This window comes from Hyla sarda, chromosome 5 (assembly GCF_029499605.1).
Source record: "Hyla sarda isolate aHylSar1 chromosome 5, aHylSar1.hap1, whole genome shotgun sequence".
NCBI classification, from domain to species: Eukaryota; Metazoa; Chordata; class Amphibia; order Anura; family Hylidae; genus Hyla; species Hyla sarda.
The window spans coordinates 324,937,369-324,965,143 of record NC_079193.1 but is presented as its reverse complement, the minus strand read 5'-3'; the positions used below and the strand labels follow the sequence as shown (position 1 = coordinate 324,965,143).

General features: G+C 42.6%; 1 protein-coding gene across 1 annotated transcript in view; it reads left to right on the top strand.

The window, feature by feature from the left end:
* The first annotated feature begins 218 nt into the window (after positions 1–218).
* The window catches only part of CIBAR1 (CBY1 interacting BAR domain containing 1), a 29,309-nt gene continuing 1,752 nt past the window's right edge, over positions 219–27,775 (top strand). Inside the window, exons 1-8 of the mRNA XM_056522328.1 lie at positions 219–389; positions 2,520–2,754; positions 6,987–7,055; positions 8,130–8,231; positions 11,767–11,772; positions 14,123–14,227; positions 18,154–18,267; positions 25,956–26,060. Coding sequence (XP_056378303.1) covers positions 361–389; positions 2,520–2,754; positions 6,987–7,055; positions 8,130–8,231; positions 11,767–11,772; positions 14,123–14,227; positions 18,154–18,267; positions 25,956–26,060 — 765 coding nt within the window. The 5' untranslated portion in view covers positions 219–360. The remainder of the gene's footprint in view (positions 390–2,519; positions 2,755–6,986; positions 7,056–8,129; positions 8,232–11,766; positions 11,773–14,122; positions 14,228–18,153; positions 18,268–25,955; positions 26,061–27,775) is intronic.

Here is a 27,775-nt window from a genome sequence, read left to right as displayed (position 1 = left end):
CTCCAGTTGTTGCAAAACTACAACTCCCAGCATGCCCGGACAGCCTTCGGCTGTCCGGGCATGCTGGGAGTTGTAGTTTTGCAACAGCTGGAGGCACCCTGGTTGGGAAACACTATTGTCAACTACAGCTCAGAACCACACATCACGTGACAAGCTGCGGCAGCTGCACACATCAGGAACAGCGCTCTTCAGGCCCCGCCCCTATTGCCGAAGACTCCGCCTCTCCGCCACCGTCACGTGACCATGCACATCGGGACGCGTTGGTCAGTAACTATGGTAACGTCTCCCTCCACCCGGTGACTAGGACAAGCGGGGAGGAGCCAGAGCTGCGATCCTGGAGGACGCGCCATCATCATCATCATGAGCCAGACCCCAGAGGCCAGGGCTAGGTGAGGAGTGAGGGCTGGGGGGCGCCGGGTGCGGGGGGATCAACGGCTCCAGACCGTCAGCTACAATGTTCCTCCGGGCCAGGTGTGTATGAAGACCGAGGAGGGGTGTATTGTGAATGGGGACTATCACTCCCATCAGGAACAAGACATGCCTGGGCTGTGGATGCTTTACAGCAGTGTTATCCAATCTGTGGTGGTGCCAAAGGCTGTCAGGGCATGCTGGGAGTTGTAGTTCTGCAACATCTGGAGAGCAATTGGTTACTGCAGTGTTTCCCACCCAGGGTGCCTTCAGATGTGGCAAAACTACAACTCCCAGCATGCTCTGATAGCCTTTGGCTGTGTTGTGGATACTTTACAGCACACGTCAGGCCTTGCTGGGAGTTGTAGTTTTGCAACATCTGGAAAGCAATTGGTTACTGCAGTGTTTCCCACCCAGGGTGCTTTCAGATGTTGCAGGACTACAACTCCCAGCATGCTCTGACAGCGGCTGTAAAGTATCCACAACACAGCCAAAGGCTGCCCGGCATGCTGGGAGTTGTAGTTTTGCAACATCTGAAGGCACCCTGGGTGGGAAACACTGCAGTAACCAATTGCTCTCCAGATGTTTCAAGACTACAACTCTCAGCATGCTCTGGCAGACTGGCTTTCTTGTGGATACTTTACAGCACATGTCGGGGCTTGCTGGGAGTTGTAGTTTTGCAACATCTGGAGAGAAATTGGTTACTGAACATCCCCCCCGGTGCCTTCAGATGGTGCATAACTACAACTCCCAGTATGCTCTGACAGCCTTTTGCTGCACAGCCACAGATCTGCAGGGATCGTGCCGTGGATGCTTTACAGCACATATCAAGGCATGCTGGGAGTTGTAGTTTTGCAACAGCTGAAGGCACCGTGGTTTGAGAAACATTTTTCTACTCAATTCCTCTCTAGCTGTTGCAAAGCTTCAACTCCCAGCATGCCATGCCCTGTAAAGTTGGCTGTCCGGCATGCTGGGAGTTGTAGTTTTGCAACAGCCATAGATTGGATTACACTGCTGTAATCCATCCACAGCACAACCGAAGGCTCTCAGCATGCTGGGGGTTGTAGTTTTGCAACAGCTAGAGAGGAATTGAGTAGATAAATGTTTCTCAAACCAGGGTGCCTTCAGCTGTTGCAAAACTACAACTCCCAGCATGCCCTGACATGTGCTGTAAAGAATCTACAGCACGATCCCTGCAGATCTGTGGCTGTGCAGACAAAGGCTGTCGGCATGCTGGGAATTGTAGTTTGGCAACAGTTGAAGGCACCCAATGGCTTTCCAGCTGTTGCAAGACTACAACAACCAGCATGCCCTGACAGCCTTCATCTGCTCAGCCAGAGATCTGCAAGGATCGTGCTGTAGATTCTTTACAGCACATGTCAGGGCATGCTGGGAGTTGTAGTTTTACAACAGTAGTGCAGCCACAGATTGCATAACACTGCTGTGAGCATCCAGTTGTAGTTGTAGTTTTGTAATAACTGGAGAGCTATTGGTCAGAGCAGTGTTTCCCAATCCAGTGTGCCTCCAGCTGTTGCAAAACTACAACCACAGATTGGCTAACACTGCTGTAAAGCATCCACAGCACAGCCAAAGGCTGACCGGGCATGCTGGGGATTGTAGTTTTGCAACAGCTGGCAAGCCATTGATTAGAGCAATTTTCCAACCCAGTGTGCCTCCAGCTGTTGCAAAACTACAACTCCCAGAATGCCCTGACAGCCTTCAGCAAATTCCCATCAAATTCCTTTGCTGGTTAGAACAGTGTTTTCCAACCCAGGGTGCCTGCAACTGTTGCAAAACTACAGCCCTGACGGCCTTCAGCTGTTATGGCATGATGGGAGTTGCAGTTTAACAACAGCTGGAGGCACCCTGGTTGGGAAACACTGAGTTAGATACTTGCTGGAAGGTGGAGGCACACATAGGGTATGTTCACACTGAGGAAATAGCGAGGAACATTCCCTGGCTAAAAAATTTTTTTATGCATTTTAACACATTTTTATTATTTATTTAGTATTTATTCATGAATTTTTTGCTATTACTTCTGCAATGACTTGTAGTAAACCCAGTATTTATGCAGCTGGCACCTGACCTGTTACCGCTGTTTCTTACCACAGGGACAATCAGACCAGACAGATTCAAGAGTCGGTCAACAACGTAGAAAAGCACTTTGGGGAGCTTTGCCAAATCTATGCCGGGTACGTCCGTAAAACAGCGAGGCTAAGGGACAAAGCGGATCTCCTGGTGAGAGAGGTCAATGCCTATGCCGACACCGAAACTCCAAATCTCAAACATGGACTGAAGGGTTTCGCAGATGAACTTGCCAAACTTCAGGATTATCGACAGGCAGAGGTATGGAGGGATCTTTAGGAGTGGAGGCTGTGTATGATATAGGATGACCTTATAGATCATATAACGCTTAACCCCTTAAAGGGGTACTCCGGCGCTTGGACATCTTATCCCCTATCCAAAGGATAGGGGATAAGATGCCTGATCGCGGGGGTCCCCCCGCTGGGAACCCCTGTGATCTTGCACCCCATTAAAATCAGTCCCTGGAGCGTGTACTGTCGATCACGGGGACAGAGCGTTGTGACATCACGGCTCCGCCCCGTGGGATGTCACGCTCCGCCCCCTCAATGCAAGCCTATGGGAGGGGACGTGTCACGCCCCCTCCCATAGGCTTGCATTGAGGGGGCGGAGCATGACATCACACGGGGCGGAGCCATGACGTCACAACGCTCCGTCCCTGTGATCGACAGTAATCTGATTTTAACGGGGTGCGGTGTGCAAGATCACGGGGCTCCCCAGCGGCGGGACCCCCGCGATCAGGCATCTTATCCCCTATCCTTTGGATAGGGGATAAGATGTCTAAGCGCCGGAGTACCCCTTTAAGGACCACAGTTTTTTTTTTTTTTTTTTTTTTGCACTTTTCCTCCTCACCTTCTTAAATCATAATGCTTTAAATTTTCCACCTACAGACCTATATGAGGGCTTGTTTTTGCACCACCAATTTTACTTTGTAATGACATCAATAATTTCAACACAAAATCTACGGCGAAAACAGAAAAAAAAATATTTGTGGGGCTAAAATGAAAAAAAATAAAAATTAACAGCATTTTGTAACTTTTGGGGGCTTCCGTTTCTATGCAGTACATTTTTCGGTAAAAATGACACCTTATCTTTATCCTGTAGGTCCATACAATTAAAATTATACCCTACTTATATAGGTTTGATTTTGTTTTACTTCTGTTAAAAAATTATAACTTAGTAGGTTTAAAATTTCCACTTCTGACCCCTATAACTTTTTATTTTTTTATTTATTTTTTTTTGTCTGTATACGGGGATGTGTGATGGCTCATTTTTGGCTTGATTTTATCCATCTGTGGCATTGGGAGTGAATAAAACAGACATCTGTAGCTAGCAACAAGCACTGTACATGTAATGTTTGGGTGTTGAATGTATATTAGGCTGGGTTCACATTACATTTTAACCCCTTAAGGACCAAGCCCATTTTCACCTTAAGGACCAGGCCAATTTTATTTTTGCTTTTTCGTTTTTTCCTCTTCGCCTTCTAAAATCCATAACTCTTTTATATTTCCATCTACAGACCCATATAAGGGATTGTTTTCTGCATGACCAATTGTAATTTGAAAGGAAACCTCTCATTTTACCATAAAATGTACTGCGAACCCAAAATAATTTTTTTAGGGAGGAAATTTAAATGAAAACCCCAATTTTGCACATTTAAGGGTTTAGTTTTCACATTGTACAATGTACGGTAAAAATTACACGCGTTCTTTATTCTCATGGTCAATACGATTAAAAGGATACCCATGGCTAGATACTTTTATATTTTTGTGCCGCTTAAAAAAATATATATAAAACCTTTTTGTACAAAATTAGTAATCTAAAATCGCCCTATTTTGACCACCTATAACGTTTACATTTTTCCGTATATAGAGCGGTATGAGGGCTCTTTTTTTGCGCCGTCATGTGTACTTTTTATTGATACCACATTTGCATATATCAAACTTTTCTATCATTTTTTTAATAAATTTTTGTTGGAATAAAATGACAAAAAAGCCGAATTTTTGGACTTTTTTTTTTATTTTTTATGTTTACACCGTTCACGGTACGGAATCATTAACATTATATTTTGATAGTTTGGACATTTACGCTCGCGGCAATACCAAATATGTTTATTAAAAAAATTACGCTTTTTGGGGGTAAAATGTGAAAACGCACAATTAAAATTTTTATTGGGGAGGGGATTTTTTTTTTTTTTTTTACGTTTTAAGCAATATGGGACCATATACGGCTGGGGGGAGTGAAAACCCTGTATCCCAGCCTCATCCGGCCTGCATGTAATGCATTTCAATAAGCCGACTGGAGTGAAACGCTGACTCTGGTCGGCTCATTTTTGCCCCGTATGCGGTTCTCTAGCCAGACCTAAAACCGTGGTAGACCAGGGTTTTAGGTCCGGTGGGAAAACCGCATACGGAGCAAAAATGAGCCGACCGGAGTCACCCCTCAGCCGTATACGGTCCGTATGGCTTAACCCCTTAAAGACGCAGCGTTTTTCCGTTTTTGCATTTTCATTTTTTCCTCCTCACCTCAAATCATAACGCTTTCAATTTTGCGCCACCAATTCTACTTTGCAGTAACATTAATAATTTTACCAAAAAATCCACGCCGAAACGGTAAAAAAAAATCATTGCGACAAAATTGAAGAAAAAATGCCATTTTGTAACATTTGGGGGCTTCCGTTCATTGTTCAGTAAAAATGACACCTTATCTTTATTCTGTATGTCCATACAGTTAAAATGATACCCTACTTATATAGGTTGGATTTTGTATTTCTTCTGAAAAAAATCATAACTACATGCAGGAAAATTTATACGTTTAAAATTGTCATTTTCTGACCCCTATAACTTTTTTATTTTTCCGTGTTCGGGACGGTATGAGGGCTCATTTTTTGCGCTGTGATCTGAAGTTTTTGTCGGCACCATTTTTGTTTTGATGCAACTTTTTTGATCGGTTTTTATACTTTTTTTTATTTTTAATACTTTTATACAACGTGACCAAAAATATGCAATTTTATACTTTTGGTATTTTTTTTTTTTACGTGTACGCCATTGACCGTGTGGTTTCATTAACCTTATATTTTTATAGTTCAGACATTTACGCACGTGGCAATACCATATGTTTATTTTTATTATGTTTATATATTTTTTATATGGAATTTGGGAAATGGGGGGTGATTTAAACTTTTAATAAGGAAGGGGTTAATGTGTGTGTGTGTGTGTGTGTGTGTGTGTGTGTGTGTGTGTGCGTGCGTGTGTTTTAAAGTCCCTTAGGGGACTTTTAGAAGGAATCATTAGATTCCTCATACAGATCAATGTGGTTCCATAGAACCACATTGATCTGGGTGCTCTTCACTCGATTGATGAAGCCTGGTACTGCCAGGCTTAATAATTCACAGCGCAGCAGCCGACACAGGACGGGAGGTAAGCTCTCCGGCTGGACACCCCACTGGACCACCAGGGAGCAGTTAAAGGTACCTTTAGACGCCGCTGTCAGCTTTGACAGCGGCGATCTAAAGAGTTAACAGCCTGTCATGGTGATCACCGCATGTCGGCTATTCACGCAGACCACCAGCAACAGGAATCAGCTGGGGGCCGGCCAATATGGCGCGGGCTCGAGTTGGGAGCCTGCGCCATACCTGCTTAACGGCACATGGACGTGTATACACGTCCATGGTCGTTAAGGGGTTACAGGAAACCGGTCACCCGTTCATCCATGCTAAACACAATACACCGGGTGATAGTGCAGGTGAACAGGAGACCGTTGCAGGGTCCCTAGCTCCTATGCATACCTGCAGTCCGGCACCCGGTCACTCTGAAGATCGACTTCATTCTTTTGTGAATTGCGCACTGGAGGTAGGCGCGCCGGCTGGATTTGAATATTCATGGACGCTGGTCACATGAGCGCCTGTGCATAAAACAACAATCCAGCGGCCCTCACGCCTCCTCCCATAGACTTACATTGAAGGGGAGGAGCTGTGACGTCACGATACCCTGTCCCCTGCATCGCCCGTCATCAGCCACAGAGCGATTCTCGCTCTGCACTGCTGAGAAACGGGCGTGCTGCAGGAGAGATCATGGGGGTCCCCAGCGGTGGGATCCCTGCGATCTAACATCTTATCCCCTATCCTTTGGATGGGGATAAGATGTCTAGGGACGGAGTAACCCTTTAAAGGGGTACTCCGCTGCTCAGTGTTTGGAACAAACTGTTCCAAACGCTGGAGCGGGTGACATAGCCCCACCCCCTCATGATATCACGCCCCGTCCCCTCAATGCAAGTCTATGGGAGGGGGCGTGACGGCCGTCACGCCCCCTTCCATAGACTTGCATTGAGGGGTGGGGCGTGACGTCATGAGGGGGCGGGGTGTGACATCACGAGCTGCCGACTCCAGCGTTCAGAACAGTTTTGGTAAGATATACTGAAGATATATGAAATTTATGAATGTTGTTATACATTCTTGTGCACTGAAGATCCTGATGATAAATTCCTTTTGTTTTTAGGTGGAAAGACTTGAAGCCAAAGTAGTTGAACCTCTAAAAAGCTATGGAGCGATTATCAAGCTTAAAAGGGTAGGTATTGTATGTTGTGTCTTTATTGTCAATGTGTGAACATCTGTCTATATGATCTACTGCAGTGTTTCCCAACCAGTGTATGGAAACATGAAGACTTAAATCAACTTTTGACATGTTGTCCAGACGTTTCAAAAGTTGAGATCGCACAGGGTCTCACTCCTAAGAACCTCTGCAATCGCGAGTTAAGGTGAAGTCCGTGGCAGCGGGAGCCTCACTCCCCAGCTGCCAACCCAATATGACTTTTTCTCTGGATAAGCCTGTACAGTGAAAAGGTTGTATCTGCCGCACATCTCACAGCTTATAACTTTGATCACATCAAGTCTCAGGAGTGGGACCTGGTGCAGTCTCAACCTTTGAAATGTCTGGGCAACTTATTAAAAGTTGTTTTAAATGACACTGGCACATCTGCAAGGGTTATTAGTGTTTGAGTGCTGTGTTAACAAGGCTAGGCCAGGACAAGTTTTCAGCCTTTAAAGGGGTACTCTGGTGCTAGACATCCAAAGAATAGGGGATATGATGTCTGATCACAGGGGGTCCAAACACTGGGCCCTCCGCGATCTCGGGCTTAACACCCTGCCGTTCTGAACATTTATGTTCAGAACACCGGCTGTGCTAGGCTTTTGGCGGCCATGTCCCCTCTATTCAAGTCTATGGGAGAGACTGAGATGCAGCATTCGCCTATTTCCCATAGAGATGTATGGAGGGGGTGTGTCTGCCACAGCTTCGAGATCTCTATGTATGTGGATTACTGGGGTGCTGGGTTGGAGAGCACAGGGAGTTCCAGCATCCAGACTCCTCCTGATCAGACACTTATCCCCTATCCACAAGATGCCTAGCGGCGGTGTACCCCTTTAAATATAAGCAAGGATTCAAACCGTATACAGATAAAAATTTGTACACACGTTTTGATACAGTTTAGTCAGGTTTTGAGGAATCCGTTTTTTTTATCAAAAACCTGATACAGGAACTGTTCACGTGGTGTGAACCCAGCATCACACTAATAATTTGAGGTGCCATTTTCTCACGACAAAATGTCCATTTAATTTTTATTCATTTTTATTATTTTTATAGGAGGATCTTAAAGTGACCTTAAGTGCAAGAAACAGAGAATCCAAGCAGATGGCACAGCTGGAGAAAACACGTCAGAGAAACCCATCGGATCGGCAAATCATTGTATCCTTTATAGACAGACGCTATAAGCTGTACAAATCTGAAGTAGCCTGAAGTAGTGTAGGTTAAGTCAGACATTTGCATCATATAAAAATTCTGTGGTGCTATTCCCAGGGTTATATCAGGACAGAATGCAACTTTTATTATTTCCTAGCAGGACAAAAGATACTTGCTACTATGAAAGAAATTTCCATCTATTTTGGAAACTTAAAGAGTACCTGTCACCATACTAAACTTTTAAAATATTGTTTCTTATGTAATTTTAAGACACTTTACTAGTTACTTGCTGTTAAAATTCTCAACCTTTATATGTTTTTAATGTCATTGCAAAAACACCACTAGGTGGCTCTGTTCAGTTCTCGCGCAAGTTAAACTGTTATTCTGGTTCCCCTCCCGGCCTGGCAGGGGACCAAACTCAGGAAGTGCGTGCGGGGCATGGCGAGGCACAGCTCTCGCAGGCTTCAGTGACGTTGCGCCTGCTGAGGAACGCCCAGTTTCTCCTGCCGGGAGCTCACACAATGTGAGCGAGTGGGAAAGGTTTGATACACAGCTTTTTATGGCTCGGAAACTTTTTTTTTAAAGGGGTACTCCAGGGAACTAACCATAGCCCATCATTTCCCTCTCACCAGCCTATTTATTTGTCTAAATATCATTTATTAGCTATATAGAGCAGTTTCCCTCTTTCAGCTGTCACTTACATTGAGGCAGTGAGAGAAAGACGTCACTATCAGATCCACCTTGTCTTTGTGCAAACCCCTCACTAAGAGTAGCCCCCACCCTCCTGGAAGACAAAGACCATGTGATTTCTGTCTTGTTCACAGCCACACCTCCCCTCCGCTTCCTGTGTGAGAATCTTGCCGGCAGAAAAGCCCAATGTTTCCTGTGAAGATTCTCAGTCACAGCTCGGCACATAACGCTGCTCTTTGACTAATCACTGACTGGTGCCATTCAGAGCATAGCATGATTTATTTCTGGGGGAAAGGATAGTTTGAAAGAAGAGACATGTACAGGGTGTACCTGGCATCTGCTGCTGACTGTGTTTACAACAACACTGCATGCAAACAAATAGTAAGAGCAATTGGCAGCCATTACACAGAGCCGCACTGACTGCTGGGAGTTGTAGTCTGGGCTGCAAGCAAGAAAAAAGAATATTCAGGAGCCGGCAAAATCACAAGGATAACTACAGGGGACACAGAACAGGTATTGTGGTGGCTTTGGGGCATTTTTTTTTTTTTTTTTTTACTTCCCCCGCAGCACCCCTTTAAGTGCAGGAGGGGTGTTAGAAGTATTTAGGGAATATAATCTGAGTTTGTTTAGAAAATACGGTTTGATGACAGGTACTCTTTAACTTTTTTAATCCTATGTAACATTGATTTAAATAGTTGCATAGACCTTGCCTTAAAGGGGTTGTCCAGTGAAAGAAAACTTATCCCCTATCCACAGGATAGGGTAAAGTGTCTGATCGCAGGGGGTCTGACCACTCTGACCTCCCGCAATCTGAACCCTGCAGACTGCACATGCTCTATTTATTTCTATGGGAGCCCCAAAGAGACCTGAGTGCTGTACTCATACATTTCTGGTGCTTCTATTGGCAATGGATGACGCAGCATCTACAGGATGCACTTCCCTAAGACAGCCAGGGTCCCGTTCAGGTTCCTTTCAATAGGGCATAAGTTGTCTGTTCACTGGACAACCCCTTCAAAGAGAAAATGCAGTCACTGTGATTTGATATGTCCTAAATACAGCGAAAGGGAGGAGATCTTGTGGGTAAAGTCTAAGATCACCTCCGATTATAAATGAACAGGATGCTGTAGAGAGTTTGATCTATTTTTATTTTTTTTCTTTAAACACAAATGTTCCATTTACTTGTTTTTATCCTATGACTGACTTTACCACTGTGATCTTACAAGTAAGAAGATGAGTTTGACAGAGGTTTTCTACCTAATTTCTGATTTAGGGGAAATACGCTTCATATTCTCCTATGAGCAGGTACTCAAGGCTACCCATGGCAACACTGTGTGTGCAGTGAGGTTTAGAGACGGGCCCAGCGTGCCAATGTGATTGTGCCCCACAGGCCTCCAATCCACTGCACACACAGGGCTGGCACCATGTAGTCCTGTGTTTGCTAATAGGAGAATATGCTGCGTACACACAATGTGTGACCCTACCCGAAAGGTGACCTCCTCTTCGAACAATCCCTACTTAGGAATTGTTAGCTTTTTAGATAGTAAACTGATCTCAAAATGTATACCTGCGGAATCCCCCAACAATCAGTTGTAATCTACGGGGGAACCAGTCACTAAATGTTAAAGGGAACCTGTCATCAAGTTTTACCCTATATATTAAGTGATATAACCTATAATGTTACTATCCAAAAACCTGGAAACATACCATAGGTATAACAACACCTACTATAATAATAACCGGAAATATGTTACACCAAACTGAATCATAAAATCTCGCTTTATTGAAAATTTTTACACATCTCCCTTGGATAAAGCGGTCAGGGGTCTGTGAAGGGGTCTGGCTGGTGTATCCTTACTCTCCGTTACTTATGCTTGTGGGTCTTGCATGTTCACATAGATTTTTTGCACTTTGCTACTTTTCTCTCTCTTACCATATTGGGATTGATACTGGGGTTGATGCAAATTATATGTTTTTGCCTCCCCCTGATTTTTACATGTCGACCCCGTTGGTGAGTGTGTCTTCCATACAAGTGAGTTGCATATTTATTGTACATTCACTATACTGACCACCTCATATCTTGTATTTCCTCATATGTATATCTTGCCAGACACATTCCATGTTCTACCTATATATATATCGAGTGGCAAGATAAAACAGAGTTTAATATCAGGTGTCCTAACATGCCTGGATGTGTTCTGGCACGTCTAAAAATGATGTAGGTGAATGTTAATGTAGACGCACAATGTAATTTATGAGAAGTGGCACTATGCTAACAGGAAAAATTCTCCTGCTCTTTCATGTGGTCGCTCTATAGCCGTGTCACACAAATTACCAGGAACGCCATTGGGTAATCAGATTCCAATCTGCTCTTGTGACACAATCTGTGGCTACCTGTGGCGGACACATAGGTGACAAGTGAAATAAAATATATAATTTGGGGATCATTTTAATTTTAAAATGCAGAGCTGTGAGAATACACCCCACCTGCTGTCCTGTCATACTGCTACAGTGTTTTCCAAAGAGTGTGTCTCCAGCTGTTGCAACACTACAACTCCCTGCATGATAATCACAAGGTTCCTATGTTCACACTGTCTGTCAGTGTTTCCTAACCAGGGAGCCTCCAGCTGTTGCAAAACTACAACTCCCAGCATGACTGGACAACCTTTGGCTGTCCGGGCAGCTGGAGACTCCTGCTGCGAGTAAAGAGAGTGAGTCCAAAGGGTAACCCTAAACTGTAACATAGGATGACATTTTGCAGATCCAGCAGAAACCCTTGTATCACATGGTCTTACAGATTTATTGATTTGTGTTTTGACAAGAGTTACGTTTTTTTTCCTTAACCAATATAAAGTCACAGGTATAAACTGCGTCTTTGTGATAAAATCACTGGAACAGGATGGACCACCATTCTCCTTTTGCATCTGAACAAACAATAGCCATTGGTTTTACTGAAGAACTTTACTAGTGCCTGTTAAACTAAGAATATTAGACATAACTTCTGATAATACAGCATGCTTAGGAACACGAAGGTGCTGGATTATCGAAATTCCAAAACCCTTAGTAAGGTTCAATACAGTTATCCCTCAAGTTACAATATTAATCAGTTCCAGGGTGACCATTGTACGTTGAAACTATTGTATGTTGACACCATAACTCTATGGAAACCTGGTAATTCTGAAGTCCCAAAATATAATTGAAAACTAGGAAATAATGAGGATTACAGAATGATTAATAGATAGCTAATATAGATAAAACAAATCCTTTACATATAAAAGTAAGAAAGATCTGCTGGGAGCTGTAAATCACTGTCTATGTCAGTGTTTCCCAGGCAGGGTGCCCCAGCTGTTGCAAAACTACAACTCCCAGCATGCCCAGACAGCCTTTGGCTGTCTGGGCATGCTGGGAGTTGTAGTTTTGCAACAGCTGGGGCACCCTGCTTGGGAAACGCTGGTCTATGTAGAGGACAGGAGCTTCTTCAGGGTCCTGTACAGTGGAGTCGCCCTCACCTGGTGTCCAAAGGAGCAGATAACACTGGTACAGGTAAAGAGTACAGAACATGTAATACCACACTGTACAGTAGGAGGCGCTACCAGACAAGAATTCAGTGCTTACACTTAAGTAATACAGGGATTTTGCCAGTGAATGCCCATTCTGATTGGTCAGATCTTCCAGACATTTGACATGTTTCACAGATCTTTACTGTCCGTAACATTGTATGTTTTATATGGTTTCAAGTTACAATGGTCCAGAAAAGATGTTGAAAATATTGTAACCTGAAGACAAGTTGAGAGACTACTGTATATAGTAGCAGGATAGATTGCATGTATGGCCTAAGTCTCTGATGCTCAGTCCCCACTTGCCTTTGCCCTATTTCTACTTTGCTCTGACTTGTGCAGGAGCTCTGGGTGCTGGGTTAATGAATGGTGACTGTACTTGCTAATGTTCTATCCCGTTCTGAGCTGCTACATTAAAGTGTGCCTGTCACTAGCAAAATGTAGAGAATACCATTATATGTATATTTGTAATATAGATTTGGTTAAAAAATGTGTTTCTTTTTGGGTGAAAAAAAAATATTGTCCCTGCAGCTATTGCCTGTATGAGGAGACCAAATACAGGAAGTGTGGGAAGGACAAGCATTGCTCTGTACCCTGAGGACAAGCGGGGCTCTGTACCCTGAGGACAAGCGGGGCTCTGTACCCTGAGGACAAGCAGGTGCGCAGAGCCCTGCTTGTCCACCAACACATCCTGTATTTGGTTTCCTCACAGAGACACACAGGCAATAGCTGCAGGGACAAAAATATACACACTTTTTAACCAATATAATGATCTTTTCTACATTTAAATTGAAAGTTTAGCTAATTAGGGATTTTAGTAATTATTATATAGTTTAAGTGAATTTATTTGTTATACTATTGCTGAAGCAGATTATCAGAGTAAGTATAGCCACTTTAAATGAGCGCTATAGAGGAGATATCCAGTCAAAAGGGGTTAAAAAAAATGTATATAAAAATCTATATTTAACTTAAAGTAGTTAAATATATAAGCTCACCATGACACCACAATGCATCCCAGCTGATTTTTTTCAAAATCAGACCCCCATAGCCCCCATAAACAGCCTTTGAAAATCCTGTTGGGTTATCAAAAAACGCTACACATTGTTTTTTTTTTTCTTGTGTGAGTTGCAGGGAGGGGCTGCTGTGAGAAGGGAGGGGGGATGTTCCCCTCCAGCCAATCAGGGCCACTCAAACACGGCACACTGAAGCTGTCCGCTTTCTGAGCAGGGGAGGAGGGAGTGGGAAGTGTTGTCTACCATGACGCTAGTCATCAGTGTGATAAGATCTCCTGGACTTCCTGCATGGAGATAAACAGATAAACAGGGTATGTGCTCAGCAAAGATTACACTTCACATTGCAAAGTTTTATTACTTTATTATGTGCAGCTATATAAAGGTAATTTCATTTGGCTAGACATCTCCTTTAAGGCATCTCATAGATGGAAGTAGTCTGATATCTTTAATGGTATGGTCACACGTGCAGTATTTTGCTGCATATTTTCCTACCCATTGAAGTCAATGGGTAACAAAATTAGCAGCAGTAAAATATGCAGCATAATATTGCACGTGCTACCCTACCCTAAATGTACCTCCAGTGATAACGTTTTTACGTAACTGAGGATGTTTATGACCTACTTCATATGCCTGTATTAAGGCTGAAACAGAACTACAGAGAGCTACTATGGATGCAGCCAGGATCAGTCGACAGCTGGAGGAAACAATCGACAATTTCGAAAAACAGAAGATTAAAGATATAAAAGTAAGTGTTTAGTCTGCACAGTACAGGGTTGTGTTTAAAGTGCCACTGGTATTAAGAGTTAAAGGGGTTTTCCTGGACTTTTTAATTAATGGCCTTTCCTTAGTATAGGTCATCAATAACTAAGGGTGCCGGAGGATAGATCTAGGAGTCGGCACTAGCACCTTCCTGAACCACCATGCACCCACAAGTTTAGCCCATTCACAGGGCTGCAGCATGCACTCAAACAAAACTGCCCGTAAGTGGTGCTCTCCTTTTAGAAATCACTGAGTACAGATTGCAGAGAAGTATTAGAAAACTGGAGCACCCACATAAATCTTCTGTGCTATAGTGTTTAATTCATGTGCGTTAAAACAGGCAGGACACCCGACCGGATTATACAGGTGCCGCAGTAATAGCCATTTCGTTCTACTCTCAGCGCTTCGAGATGGCTATTACCGTGGCGTCCTGCCTGTTTTAAGGCATATGAAATAAAGGGGTACTCTGCTGCTCAGCGTTTGGAACAAATAGTTCTGAACGCTGGAGCCATCGCCGGTAGCTCGTGACGTCACACCCTACCCTTCGATGCAAGGCTATGGGAGGGGTGTGATAGTAAAACTTGAAATGAGACCCCATTGTGCTATAACTGGCTTGAGTAGTGAATGCTATATATATATATATATATATATATATCAATGTGTGTATGTTCCAGCATCACGTCCAAAGGGCTAAAGATATTAACATGAAACTTGGCATACATGTTACAGTGGGGATCAAAAGTTTGGGCACCCCAGGTAAAAATTTGTATTAATGTGCATAAAGAAGCCAAGGAAAGATGGAAAAATCTCCAAAAGGCATCAAATTACAGATTAGACATTCTTATAATATGTCAACAAAAGTTTGATTTTATTTCCATCATTTACACTTTCAAAATAACAGAAAACAAAAAAATGGCATCTGCAAAAGTTTGGGCACCCTGCAGAATTTATAGCATGCACTGCCCCCTTTGCAAAGGTGAGACCTGCCAGTGTCATGGATTGTTCTCAGTCATCATCTGGGAAGGCCAGGTGATGTTAATCTCAAAGGTTTTAAATGCCCAGACTCATCTGACTTTGCCCCAACAATCAGCACCATGGGTTCTTCTAAGCAGTTGTCTAGAAATCTGAAACTGAAAATAGTTGACGCTCACAAAGCTGGAGAAGGCTATAAGAAGATAGCAAAATGTTTTCAGATGTCAATATCCTCTGTTCGGAATGTAATTAAGAAATGGCAGTCATCAGGAACAGTGGAAGTTAAAGCAAGATCTGGAAGACCAAGAAAAATATCAGACAGAACAGCTTGCAGGATTGTGAGAAAAACAATTCAAAACCCACGTTTGACTGCACAATCCCTCCAGAAAGATCTGGCAGACACTGGAGTTGTGGTTCACTATTCCACTATAAAGAGAGAGTTGTACAAATATGGTCTTCATGGAAGAGTCATCAGAACAAAACCTCTTCTACATCCTCACCACAAAAATTAGCGTTTGAACTTTGCAAATGAACATATAGACAAGCCTGATGCATTTTGGAAACAAGTTCTGTGGACCGATGAGTTTAAAATTTAACTTTTTGGCCGGAATGAGCAAAGGTATGTTTGGAGAAATAGGGGGAACAGAATTTAATGAAAAGAACCTCTGTCCAACTGTTAAGCATGGGGGTGGATCAATCATGCTTTGGGGTTGTCTTGCAGCCAGTGGCACAGGGAACATCTCACGGGTAGAAGGAAAAATGAATTCAATAAAATTTCAGCAAATTTTGGATGCTAACTTGATGCCATCTGTGAAAAAGCTGAAGTTAAAGAGAGAATGGCTTCTGCAAATGGATAGGGATCCTAAACACACCTCGAAATCCACGGGGGATTACATCAAGAGGCATAAACTGAAGGTTTTGCCATGGCCTTCACAATCTCCTGACCTCAACATAATTGAAAATCTATGGATAGACCTTAAAAGAGCAGTGCGTGACACAAAGCCCAGAAATCTCAAAGAACTGGAAGACTTTTGTAAGGAAGAATGGGCAAATATACCTCAAACAGGAATTGAAAGACTCTTGGCTGGCTACAAAAAGCGTTTACAAGCTGTGATACTTGCCAAAGGGGGCAGTACAAGATATTAACTCTACAGGGTGCTCAAACTTTTGCAGACACCATTTTTTTGTTTTCTGTTATTTTGAAAGTGTAAATGATAGAAATAAAATCTAACTTTTGTTGACATAGTATAAGAATGTCTTCTCTGTAATTTGATGCCTTTTGGAGATTTGTCCATCTTTCCTTGGCTTCTTTATGCACATTAATACAAATTTTTACCTGGGGTGCCCAAACTTTTGATCCCCACTGTATATGTCAACAACAAACATAGGATAGGTAATTTAACCCTTACTCACCCCCATTTGCCAGGGTCTGGGTTTTTGTTTAAAGTCCCATACAAGTCTTTGGGAAATATGTTACCTCATAACCTCCAAACGGCTGGAGATATTTCGATAATACTTGCTCACATGTTACTTATATGTCCACTTAAAAAATAGGAAAATTAATTTAACCCTTAACTACCCCCATTTGTGAGGGTCAGGGTTTTTGTTAAAAGTCCCATGCAAATCAATGGGAAATATATGTTCCCACATAACTTCTGTACGGCTGGAGATATTTCAATAATACCTGGTACACATATTACTTATATGTAAAATAAAAAGATGATAGTTAAATTAACCCTTACATACACCCTTATATAAAAGATGTTTTTTTGTTTCAAGTCCCATGCAAGTATATGGGACTTCCAGTAGCTTGCTCCGCTCTGCATCTCCTGGTAAGTGTCAGTCCGGCTTGCAAGCCACACCCCATCTCACAAAGACACACCCACATTTTAAGCCCCACCCTTTTTGTGCATCGGTCTGGCTTGCAAATCAAGCCCAGTCCCACAAAGCCACATCCCCTTCTATTTTCAGCTTACAATATCTTCATCACAAATCCGTCCCACCTGAGGACAGGATATGAGGATGGAACATAGACTGCATATGAGGACAGGATATGAGGATGGGATAGGACAGTATATGAGGTCGGGATTTGAAGAAGGGATATGAGGACAGGATAGGAGGTCGAGATATGAGGTCGGGATATGGGGTTGGAATATGACAACAATATATGAGGACGGGGATATGAAGTCAAAAGCTTCCTCCTTTGTTGATTTTCCTCCCCAACAAGGATTAGAAAGGAAAAACCGGGCGCCATACTCAGCTAGTATGTGTGTGTGTATGTATATAATTATATATATATGTAGTAAATTTGAGTAGCCGTATTAGTCCAGTGATGCAAATCATAAAATGTAGCAGTATCTTGTAATACCTTTTTTATTCTGAATATTCTATTCAGGGTTCCTCCCTTTATCAAGTCCAAAGCAAATCTTGCTTTGGACTTGATAAAGGGAGGAATCCCGAAAGCTTGTCTCTACAAAATGCTGTTAGTCCAATAAAAAAGGTATTACAAGATACTGCGACATTTTATGATTTATAATATTTATAGATAGATATTAGAGATGAGCGAACTTACAGTAAATTCGATTTGTCACAAACTTCTCGGCTCGGCAGTTGCTGACTTATCCTGCATAAATTAGTTCAGCCTTCAGGTGCTCCGGTGGGCTGGAAAAGGTGGATACAGTCCTAGGAAAGAGTCTCCTAGGACTGTATCCACCTTTTCCAGCCCACGGGAGCACTGGAAAGCTGAACTAATTTATGCAGGAAAAGTCATCAACTGCCGAGCCGAGAAGTTCGTGACGAATCGAATTTACTGTAAGTTCGCTCATCTCTAATAAATAAATAAAATATATATGTATATACTGTAAATTGATAGAACACTCAAAGTATATCTTTTATAAATCACCAATGTTAACTTTTTTTTTTTTTTCTCTCTCTGTTTAGAAAATCTTTAGTGATTTTGTAACAGTTGAGATGTTGTTCCACGGGAAGGCTCTGGAGGTGTTGACTGCTGCCTATCAGCATATCGAGGACATTGATGAGGAGGAAGATCTAGAGGTAGGTAGCAGGGTCAGACGTGCCATGTATTGTTTGTTTTATCAAATTCTGTTAAAGGAAGACTGTCAGCACGTTCATCCACACTAAACCTTATACATTGTTGGCTTTTAGCGTGGGTGAACAGGAGTCTGAGGGGTCACTTACTTAAATATGTCCAATAGGTCCTGAGATATGTCCCCCAGAAGATCCACTGCTGTATTCAGTAAATCGCGCAGCGGGGATGGGGCTTCGCAGGGGGCGAGGCTTCTTCATTGCCTTAATTTACATAATTATTATCTGTGACTCTAAAACTGTAACTATCTAGTGAAGTGGAGTTACTAAGCACCGCCCCCTGTGAAGCCCCGCCCCCACTGCGTGATTCACTGAATTCAACAATGGATCAGAGAAGGAGCCACATTTGTTTTTGGTTTTTTTTAAAGCAAATTTTGCTGAAATGGTTTTTGGGAGACATGTCGCCTTTAGGAAGCCCCTATTGTGCCATTTCAGCAAAAAAAATCCCCACATGGCACACTATTTGGGAAACAACACCCCTCAAGGAACGTAACAAGGGGTACAGTGAGCCTTAACACCCCACAGTTGTTTGACAAATTTCCGCAAAATTTGGACGTGAAAATGAAAAACTAGATTTTTTTTTCACTAAAATGCTGGTGTTACCCCAAATTTTTCATTTTTACTAGGGGTAATAGGAGAAAAAGCTCCCAAAATGTCCCCATTTCTTCTGAGTATGGAAATACCCCATATGTGGATGTAAAGTGCTCTGCGGGAGAACTACAATGCGCAGAAGAGAAGGAGCGCCATTGGGCTCTTGGAGAGAGAATTTGTTTTGAATTGGGGGCCATGTGTGTTTTCAAAACCCCCATGCTACCAGAACAGGGGATCCCCCACATGTTACCCCATTTTGGAAACTACACCCCTCACAGAATGTAACTGGGTGCAGTGAGCATTTACGCCCCACTGGTGTATGGCAGATCTTTGGAACAGTGGGCTGTGCAAATGAAAAATTTAAATGTTCAAAAAAATCTGCCAGACACCTGTGGGGTGTAAATTTTCTCTCCAAAAGCCCAATGGTGCTGCTTCTCTTCTGAGACCTGTAGTGCACCCGCAGAGCACTTTACATCCACATATGGGATATTTATATACTATATATAGAAGAAATGGTGTTTCAAATTATGGGTGGCTTTTTTCCTATTACCCCTTGTGAAAATGAAAAATTTGGGATAACACCAGCATTTTAGTAAAAAAATACACCTTTTTCGTTTTCACGTCCAACTTTATTGAAAATCTTTCAAACACCTGTGGGGTGTTAAGGCTCACTATACCCCTTGTTATGTTCCGTGAGGGGTGTAGTTTCCAAAATGGGGTCACATGTTTTTTTGTTTTTTCAGTTTATGTCAGAACCACTGTAACGATCAGCAACCCCTGTGCAAATCGCCTCAAATGTACATGGTGCTCTCACTCCTGAGCCTTGTTGTGCACCCGCAGAGCACTTTACGTCCACATATGGGGTATTTCAGTACACATTTTGGGTGTCTTTTTTTTTTTTTTTTTTTTTCCTTTTTACCTCTTGTGAAAATGAAAAGTATGGAGCAACACCAAACATGTTAGTGTAAACAAAATTATTATTTTTTTTACAATAGCATGCTGGTGTAGACCCCAACTTTACCTTTTCATAAGGGGTAAAAGGAGAAAAATCCCACCAAAATTTGTTAGCCAATTTCTTCCGAGTACGGAAATACCCCATATGTGGCCCTAAACTGTTGCCTTGAAATAAGACGGCTCCAAAATGAGGGAGCGCCATGCGCATTTGAGGACTTAATTAGGGATTTGCATAGGGATGGACCCGTGTGCAAGAATTACCTCTGATACCAAAATTACCCTACAGCAGTGTTTCCCAAACAGAGTGCCTCCAGCTGTTGCAAAACTCCCAGCAAGCCTGGACAGTCAATGGCTGTCCGGCAATAATACTGGGAGTTGTTGTTTTGCAACAGCTGGAGGCTCCGTTTTGAAAACAGTGCCATACCAGAAGTTTAAAATTTTTTTTTGGGGGGGGGGGGGGGATTTGTGTGCAGTCATGTTGGCACCACTGAAAATTTTCTAGAAAATGAAGTATTTCTCACAGAAAAGGATTGCAGTAACAAATGTTATTTGCTATACACATGTTTATTCCCTTTGTGTGTATTGGAACTAAACCAAAAGAGGGAGGAAAAAAAGCAAATTGGACATAATGTCACACCAAACTCCAAAAGTGGTCTGGACAAAATTATTGGCACCCTTAACTTAATATTTGGTTGTACACCCTTTAAAAAATAACAGAAATCAGTCGCTTCCTATAACCATCAATAGGCTTCTTACACCTCTCAGCCGGAATGTTGGACCACTCTTCCTTTGCAAACTGCTCCAGGTCTCTCTTATTGGAAGGCGCCTTTTCCCAACAGCAATTTTAAGATCTCTCCACAGGTGTTCAATGGGATTTAGATCTGGACTCATTGCTGGCCACTTCAGAACTCTCCAGCACTTTGTTGCCATCCATTTCAGGTGCTTTTTGACGTATGTTTGGGGTTATCGTCCTACTGGAAGACCCAAGATCTTGGACGCAAACTCAGCTTTCTGACAATGGACTGTACAGTGCGACCCAAAATCCGTTGGTAATCCTCAGATTTATGATGCCTTGCACTCATTCAAGGCACCCAGTGCCAGAGGCAGCAAAACAACCCCAAAACATTATTGAACCTCCACCATATTTCACTGTAGGTACTGTGTTCTTTTCTTTGTAGGCCTCATTCTGTTTTTGGTAAACAGTAGAATGATGTGCTTTACCAAAAAGCTCTATCTTGGTCTCATCTGTCCACAAGACATTTTCCCAGAAGGATTTTGTCTTACTCATGTTCATTTTGGCAAAATGTAGTCTTGCTTTTTAGGTCTCTGTGTCAGCAGTGGGGTCCTCCTGGGTCTCCTGTCATAGCGTTTCATTTCATTTAAATGTCAACAGTTTGCGCTGACACTGATGCTCCCTGAGCCTGCAAGACAGCTTGAATATCTTTGGAACTTGTTTGGGGCTGCTTATCCACCATCCGGACTATCCTGCGTTGACACCTTGCATCAGTTTTTCTCTTCAGTCCACGCCCAGGGAGATTAGCTACAGTGCCACGGGTTGCACATTGATAATGTTGCGCACTGTGGACAAAGGCAAATCTAGATCTCTGGAGATAGACTTGTAACCTTGAGATTGTTGATATTTGTCCACAATTTTGGTTCTCAAGTCCTCAGACAGTTCTCTTCTCCTCTTTCTGTTGTCCATGCTTAGCGTGGCACACACCGACACACAATGCAAAGACTACGTGAACTTCTCTCTTTTTTTATTCGCTGCTCCCCTTCTGAATTCTGTTCCCCTTCTTCTCCAAACGTACCTCTGCTCATTCCGGCCAAAAAGTTCAATTTTAACCTCATCGGTCCACAGAACTTGTTTCCAAAATGCATCAGGCTTGTTTATATGTTCATTTGCAAAGTTCAAATGCAGATTTTTGTGGTGAGGATGTAGAAGAGGTTTTCTTCTGATGACTCTTCCATGAAGACCATATTTGTACAAGTATCTCTTTATAGTGGAATAGTGTACCACAACTCCAGTGTCTGCCAGATCTTTCTGGAGGGATTGTGCAGTCAAACGTGGGTTTTGAATTGTTTTTCTCACAATCCTGCGAGCTGTTCTGTCTGATATTTTTCTTGGTCTTCCAGATCTTGCTTTAACTTCCACTGTTCCTGATGACTGCCATTTCTTAATTACATTCCGAACAGAGGATATTGACATCTGAAAACATTTTGCTATCTTCTTATAGCCTTCTCCAGCTTTGTGAGCGTCAACTATTTTCAGTTTCAGATTTCTAGACAACTGCTTAGAAGAACCCATGGTGCTGATTGTTGGGGCAAGGTCAGATGAGTCTGAGCATTTAAAACCTTTGAGAGTGACATCACCTGGTCTTCCCAGATGATGATTGAGAACAATCCATGACACTGGCAGGTCTCAGCTTTGCAAAGGGGGCAGTGCATGCTATAAATTCTGCAGGGTGCCCAAACTTTTGCAGACGCCATTTTTTAGTTTTCTGTTATTTTGAAAGTGTAAATGATGGAAATAAAATCTAACTTTTGTTGACATATTATAAAAATGTCTAATCTGTAATTTGATGCCTTTTGGAGATTTTTCCATCTGTCCTTGGCTTCTTTATGCACATTAATACAAATTTTTACCTGGGGTGCCCAAACTTTTGATCCCCACTGTATATGTAATGTTTTTTTACCCTTTATTTAGTTGTAGTGTAGTGTAGTGTAGTGTTTTTATGATACATTCACACGGGCGGGGGTTCACAGCGAGTTTTCTGCTGGGAGTTCGAGCTGCAGCGGAAAATTTGCTGCATCTCAAACTTGCAGCTAGAAACTTGCTGTAAACCCCCTCCTGTGTGAATGTACCCAGCAAACCTCCAGCTGTTGCAAAACTACAACCCTTTGGCTGTTCGTGCATGCTGGGGGTTGCAGTTATGCATCAACTGGAAAGTTTGTTACTCAGCGTTTCGCAACCAGTGTGCCTCCAGCTATTGCAAAACAACAACTTTCAGCGTGCATTGACGGTCAAATGTCATGCTAACACTTGTAGTTATGCAACTGCTGGAGGCACACTGCTACAACCCCCAGCATCCCCTTTGGCTATCCATGCATGCTGGGGGTTGTAGTTATGCAACTGCTTTAGGTACACTTTTTCATAGAAAAAATGTGCCTCCAGCTGTTGCATAACTACAACCCCCAGCATGCACAAACTACCAAAGGGCATGCTGGGAGTTGTAGTTGTGCCTTCTGCTGTTGCTAACAACAACTCCCAATGTGCACTTTTGTGCATGCTGGGAGTTGTTGCTAAGCCACAGCAGGAAGCCAGCCTTACATCCTGCTGCTGCGCTCTTTCCCACCTGCCTACCGCCGCCGTCTCCACTCCGGGGGGCCCCACATCAGGTGAGAACTCCCGGCACCCGTTCTACGGAATAGGGGCGGAGCGGGTGCCGTCAGGGACACCAACACAGCAGGAGTCCTGATTCGAATCAGGATGATCGTGAGGTGGCACCAGTGCTACCTCAACCCTGCTGCTAAAGGGTGATAGGTGCGGTGTTGGACGGCACCTTTCACCCTTTGTTTCCAGGTCACCGGGGACCCGATTGACCCGGAATCGCAGCAAATCGTAAATCTGAATTGATCTTTGGTCCTTAAGGGGTTAAATAAGTGACACCCCCTCGTTGGATTCCTGTTCACCCACACTATAACCCAGTGTATGAGGTGTAGTGTGGGTGAACAGGCTGACAGTTTTCCTTTAGGGAGTAAGAGTTCCGGTGAATAGTAAAGGTATCAGTAAGGTAGTATAGGTATCAATTTGTGTCTCAGAGGCACGGATATGTTGGGAAAATGTCACATTGACATGCCAAAGTGTGTGTGTTTTAATGGCCCGAGTGTAGTCAGCTAGTGACAATGTTCGGGTCATTTCCAAAGCATATACAAGTTTTGGCTCAGACTGAGATACGCAGCTTGCAGCAATTTTCAGTCCGAGACTAAACTAAAATTACCTAAAAGTAGTTGAAGCTGGTCTAGGAAGGAGTTCAAGCCTGTTACATTACCCTGCAGCTAAGTCTATCACTGGCCGAGGTGGGACAGCGCTGCCACCAGTAATTAGCTGAGCGTAGTGTTGCGTATCGGGCACCAAAAGCCAGAAAAAGAATTGGGTGGAGGACAGGGCGACGATATCGACAGGGAAAGGTACAGTGGGGCAAGTTCTCCCACTTAAAAAGATGAGAGGCCTGTAATTTTCATTATAGGTATACCCCAACTATCAGAGACAGAATGAGAAAAAAAAAATCTATTAAATCACATTGCCTGATTTTTTAAGAATTTACTTGCAAATTATGGTGGAAAATAAGTATTTGGTCAATAACAAAAGTTAATCTCAATACTCTGTTATATACCCTTTGTTGGCAGTGACAGAGGTCAAACGTTTTCTGTAAGTCTTCACAAGGTTTTCATACACTGTTGCTGGTATTTTGGCCCATTCCTCCATGCAGATCTCCTTTTAGAGATGTGATGTTTTGGGGCTTTCGCTGGGCAACACAGACTTTCAACTCCCTCCAAAGGTTTTCTATGGGGGTTGAGATCTGGAGACTGGCAAGGCCACTCCAGGACCTTGAAATGCTTCTTATGAAGCCACTCCTCTGTTGCCTGGGCGGTGTGTTTGGGATCATTGTCATGCTGAAAGAGCCAGCCTCGTTTCATCTTCAATGCCCTTGCTGATGGAAGGAGGTGTTCACTCAAAATCTCACAATACATGGTCGTTTTGGTCCTTTAGCAGAAAAACAGCCCCAAAGCATGATGTTTCCACCCCCATCCTTCACAGTAGGTATGGTGTTCTTTGGATGCAAATAGGCATTCTTTCTCCTCCAAACATGACGAGTTGAGTTTTTACCAAAAAGTTCTACTTTGGTTTCATCTGACCATATGACATTCTCCCAATCCTCTTCTGGGTCATCCAAATGCTCTCTAGCAAACTTTAGATGGGCCCAGACATGTACTGGCTTAAAGCGTACCCGTCAGATCCAACAAAAAAACATTTTTTTTTTATATATCACTCCCTAATCCTGACCATGTACATCTAATTTTTATGTGTCTAGCACCTTTATCTATTTTTTTATTACACTTTTAATTTAGCTCACTAGTCTGAATTAATCTCAAAGGGAGGGGGCGTGGCCTCACTGTGCAGGTCTCCGCCCCCTCCCTCAGTATGCTGTCTGATCACATCTCCTTTAGCATTCGTAAAACTACAACTCACAGCTTGTCCTCACTGACAGTAGCGGGACACAAGATGACAGTGGGAGGATTTTTCCTATAGCTGTGAACCCTGCGCTCACAGCTGTCAATCAAGGAAGTGTGTCCATGACATAGGTGATGATACATGGACACAGCAGGACTTGTATGTGTCCAAGCAGGCAGCCCCAGATCAAGGGAGATTATCAGTGGTCTTGTATGTCTTACATTTTCTAATAATTGCTCCCACAGTTGATTTCTTCCCACCAAGCTGCTTGCCTATTGCAGATTCAGTCTTCCCAGCCTGGTGCAGGGCTACAATTTTGTTTTCGGTGTCCTTCGACAGCTCTTTGGTCTTGGCCATAGTGGAGTTTGGAGTGTGACTGTTTGAGGTTGTGGACAGGTGTCCTTTATTGTGATAACAAGTTCAAACAGGAGCCAATAATACAGGTAACAAGTGGAGGACAGAGGAGAAGCAGTTACAGGTCTGTTAGAGATAGAAATCTTGCTTGTTTGTAGGTGACCAAATACTTATTTTCCACCATAATTTGCAAATAAATTCTTTAAAAATTGGACAATGTGATTTTTATAGATTTTTTTTCTCATTATGTCTCTCATATTTGAGGTATACCTATGATGAAAATTACAGGCCTCTCATATTTTTAAGTGGGAGAAAATGCACAATTGGTGGCTGACTTTTTTGCCCCACTGTAAGTTAATGTTCATTATTTTTAATCTAGCAGCCCGGGCATAGGGGATAAAAAACAAAAATCACTAATGTTCACTAGAGGAGGTTTCCTATTTTCCAGCATGGTTTACGTGTGTTTAGTACCTACTCACAACTGTATGTATTCCATCGGTAGGTCTTCAGAAGTTCCCTTCATCCGCCGGACTTCCAGTCTCGCTTAGATATAGTACGTGCCAATTCAAGGATTGGAACATCAAAGAAGATGTCTGCTTCTTTATCAGTAAGGCTTACCTTTAATCATTTACACTTGATGTATGTCCAGCTTTACCCCACATTGTCCAGCTTTATGCCCATGATATTTCTTTTATTGTGACTGCAGAGCTGTGTAAGCGATGTGTGTGTTTTTATTGATCACGGTTTGAGATATATACACATTATTTGTTTTTTTTGTAAGGGGTCCACCAAAAAAGGAGAGAAAAATTATTGATATCAGGGGTACTCTGGTGGAAAAAAAATTTTTTTAAGTCTTTATAAGTCAACTGGTGCCAGAAAGTTAAACAGATTTAAAATAACTTCTATTTAAAAAAAATCTTTACCCTTCCAGTACTTTTAGCAGCTGTATTCTACAGAGAAAATTCTGTTCTTTATGAATTTCTTTTTTGTCTTTTCCACAGTGCTCTCTGCTGACACCTCTGTCCGTGTCAGGAACTGTCCAGAGCAGCATAGGTTTGCTATGGGATTTTTCTCCTGCTCTGGACAGTCAGGTGTCAGCAGAGAGCACTGTGGACAAGACAAAAAAGAAATTTAAAAATAAAAGAATTTCCTCTGTAGCATACAGCTGCTAATAAGTACAGGAACGGTAAAGATTTTTTAATAGAAGTAATTTACAAATCTTTCTGGCACCAGTTCATTAGAAAAAAAAATGTTTTCCACCGGAGTACCCCTTTAATACTTTGGTATTGCTACATGCCCTGACAGCCAAAGTTTTGATTGGTTGGATCTGAGTGTTCAGACCATGACCAATACCTAGAACTAGAGCGTGCTCTGTTTGGAGTCTGAACAGATCAACAGATCAAAACATGCTGGGAGTTGTAGTTTTGCAACAGCTGGAGGCACACTGGTTGGGAAACACTGCTCTACATCATGTCAAAAGTTTTTTAAGCAACAGGTACACATTGAGGGTGCATGCACACCACATTTTTGCCAGTTCCGTTCGGAACCGTATAGAAAACCGTATGCATTGACTTAACATTGTTAACCGTATGTCAAAAGCATCATTTGGTTTAGTCCGTTTTGCGTTTTATACGGTTTTGTCCGTTTTTCTACCTGTACCCAAAACCATAGACTACCACGTTTTTTAATCCGGGTGAGAAACCGCATTAAACCGTGTTTTTTTTTTTTTCATGGGAGTCAATGGGAACTTGGAATTTCAATCAAACAAGTGAAACTTTATTCAAAATGGAGTGAAAAGTTAAAAACGTATACTCTTTTTTTTTTTTTTCTCTTAAAAAACGGATGCAACCAGACATAATTTTTCTAACCGTATACTGTTTTTAACAGTATACGGGTTGAAATTTGTACACACGTTTTGATACAGTTTAGTCTTTCATCAAAAACCTGATACAGGAACTGTATTGCAAAAACGTGGTGTGCACCAACCCTGAATCAGGCTGATTGTCCCTGTCTGGCTATGTTTGCTTGGCATTATTTCCGAGCAGAATTTCGCTGGAATATTCTGTTCGGAAATTACAATGGGAATCTGCTGCACTGTCCACACAGCAGAATTTCCGCTGCAGATGTTATTGCCGTGGAAATCCTGATTCCGGCATCCACAGAAACATTGAACCGTTTAATATTTATGTCTATGGAAATGGCACCTTTCTGAGCGGTTCTAGTGCCGCCGAGTCAAGCAAATGTGCGGAATGTCTCTTCTATTTTCGAGCGGACATTCCGCCTATTTTTGCCCATGTGAAGGAAAGTGAATAAAGTACTTAA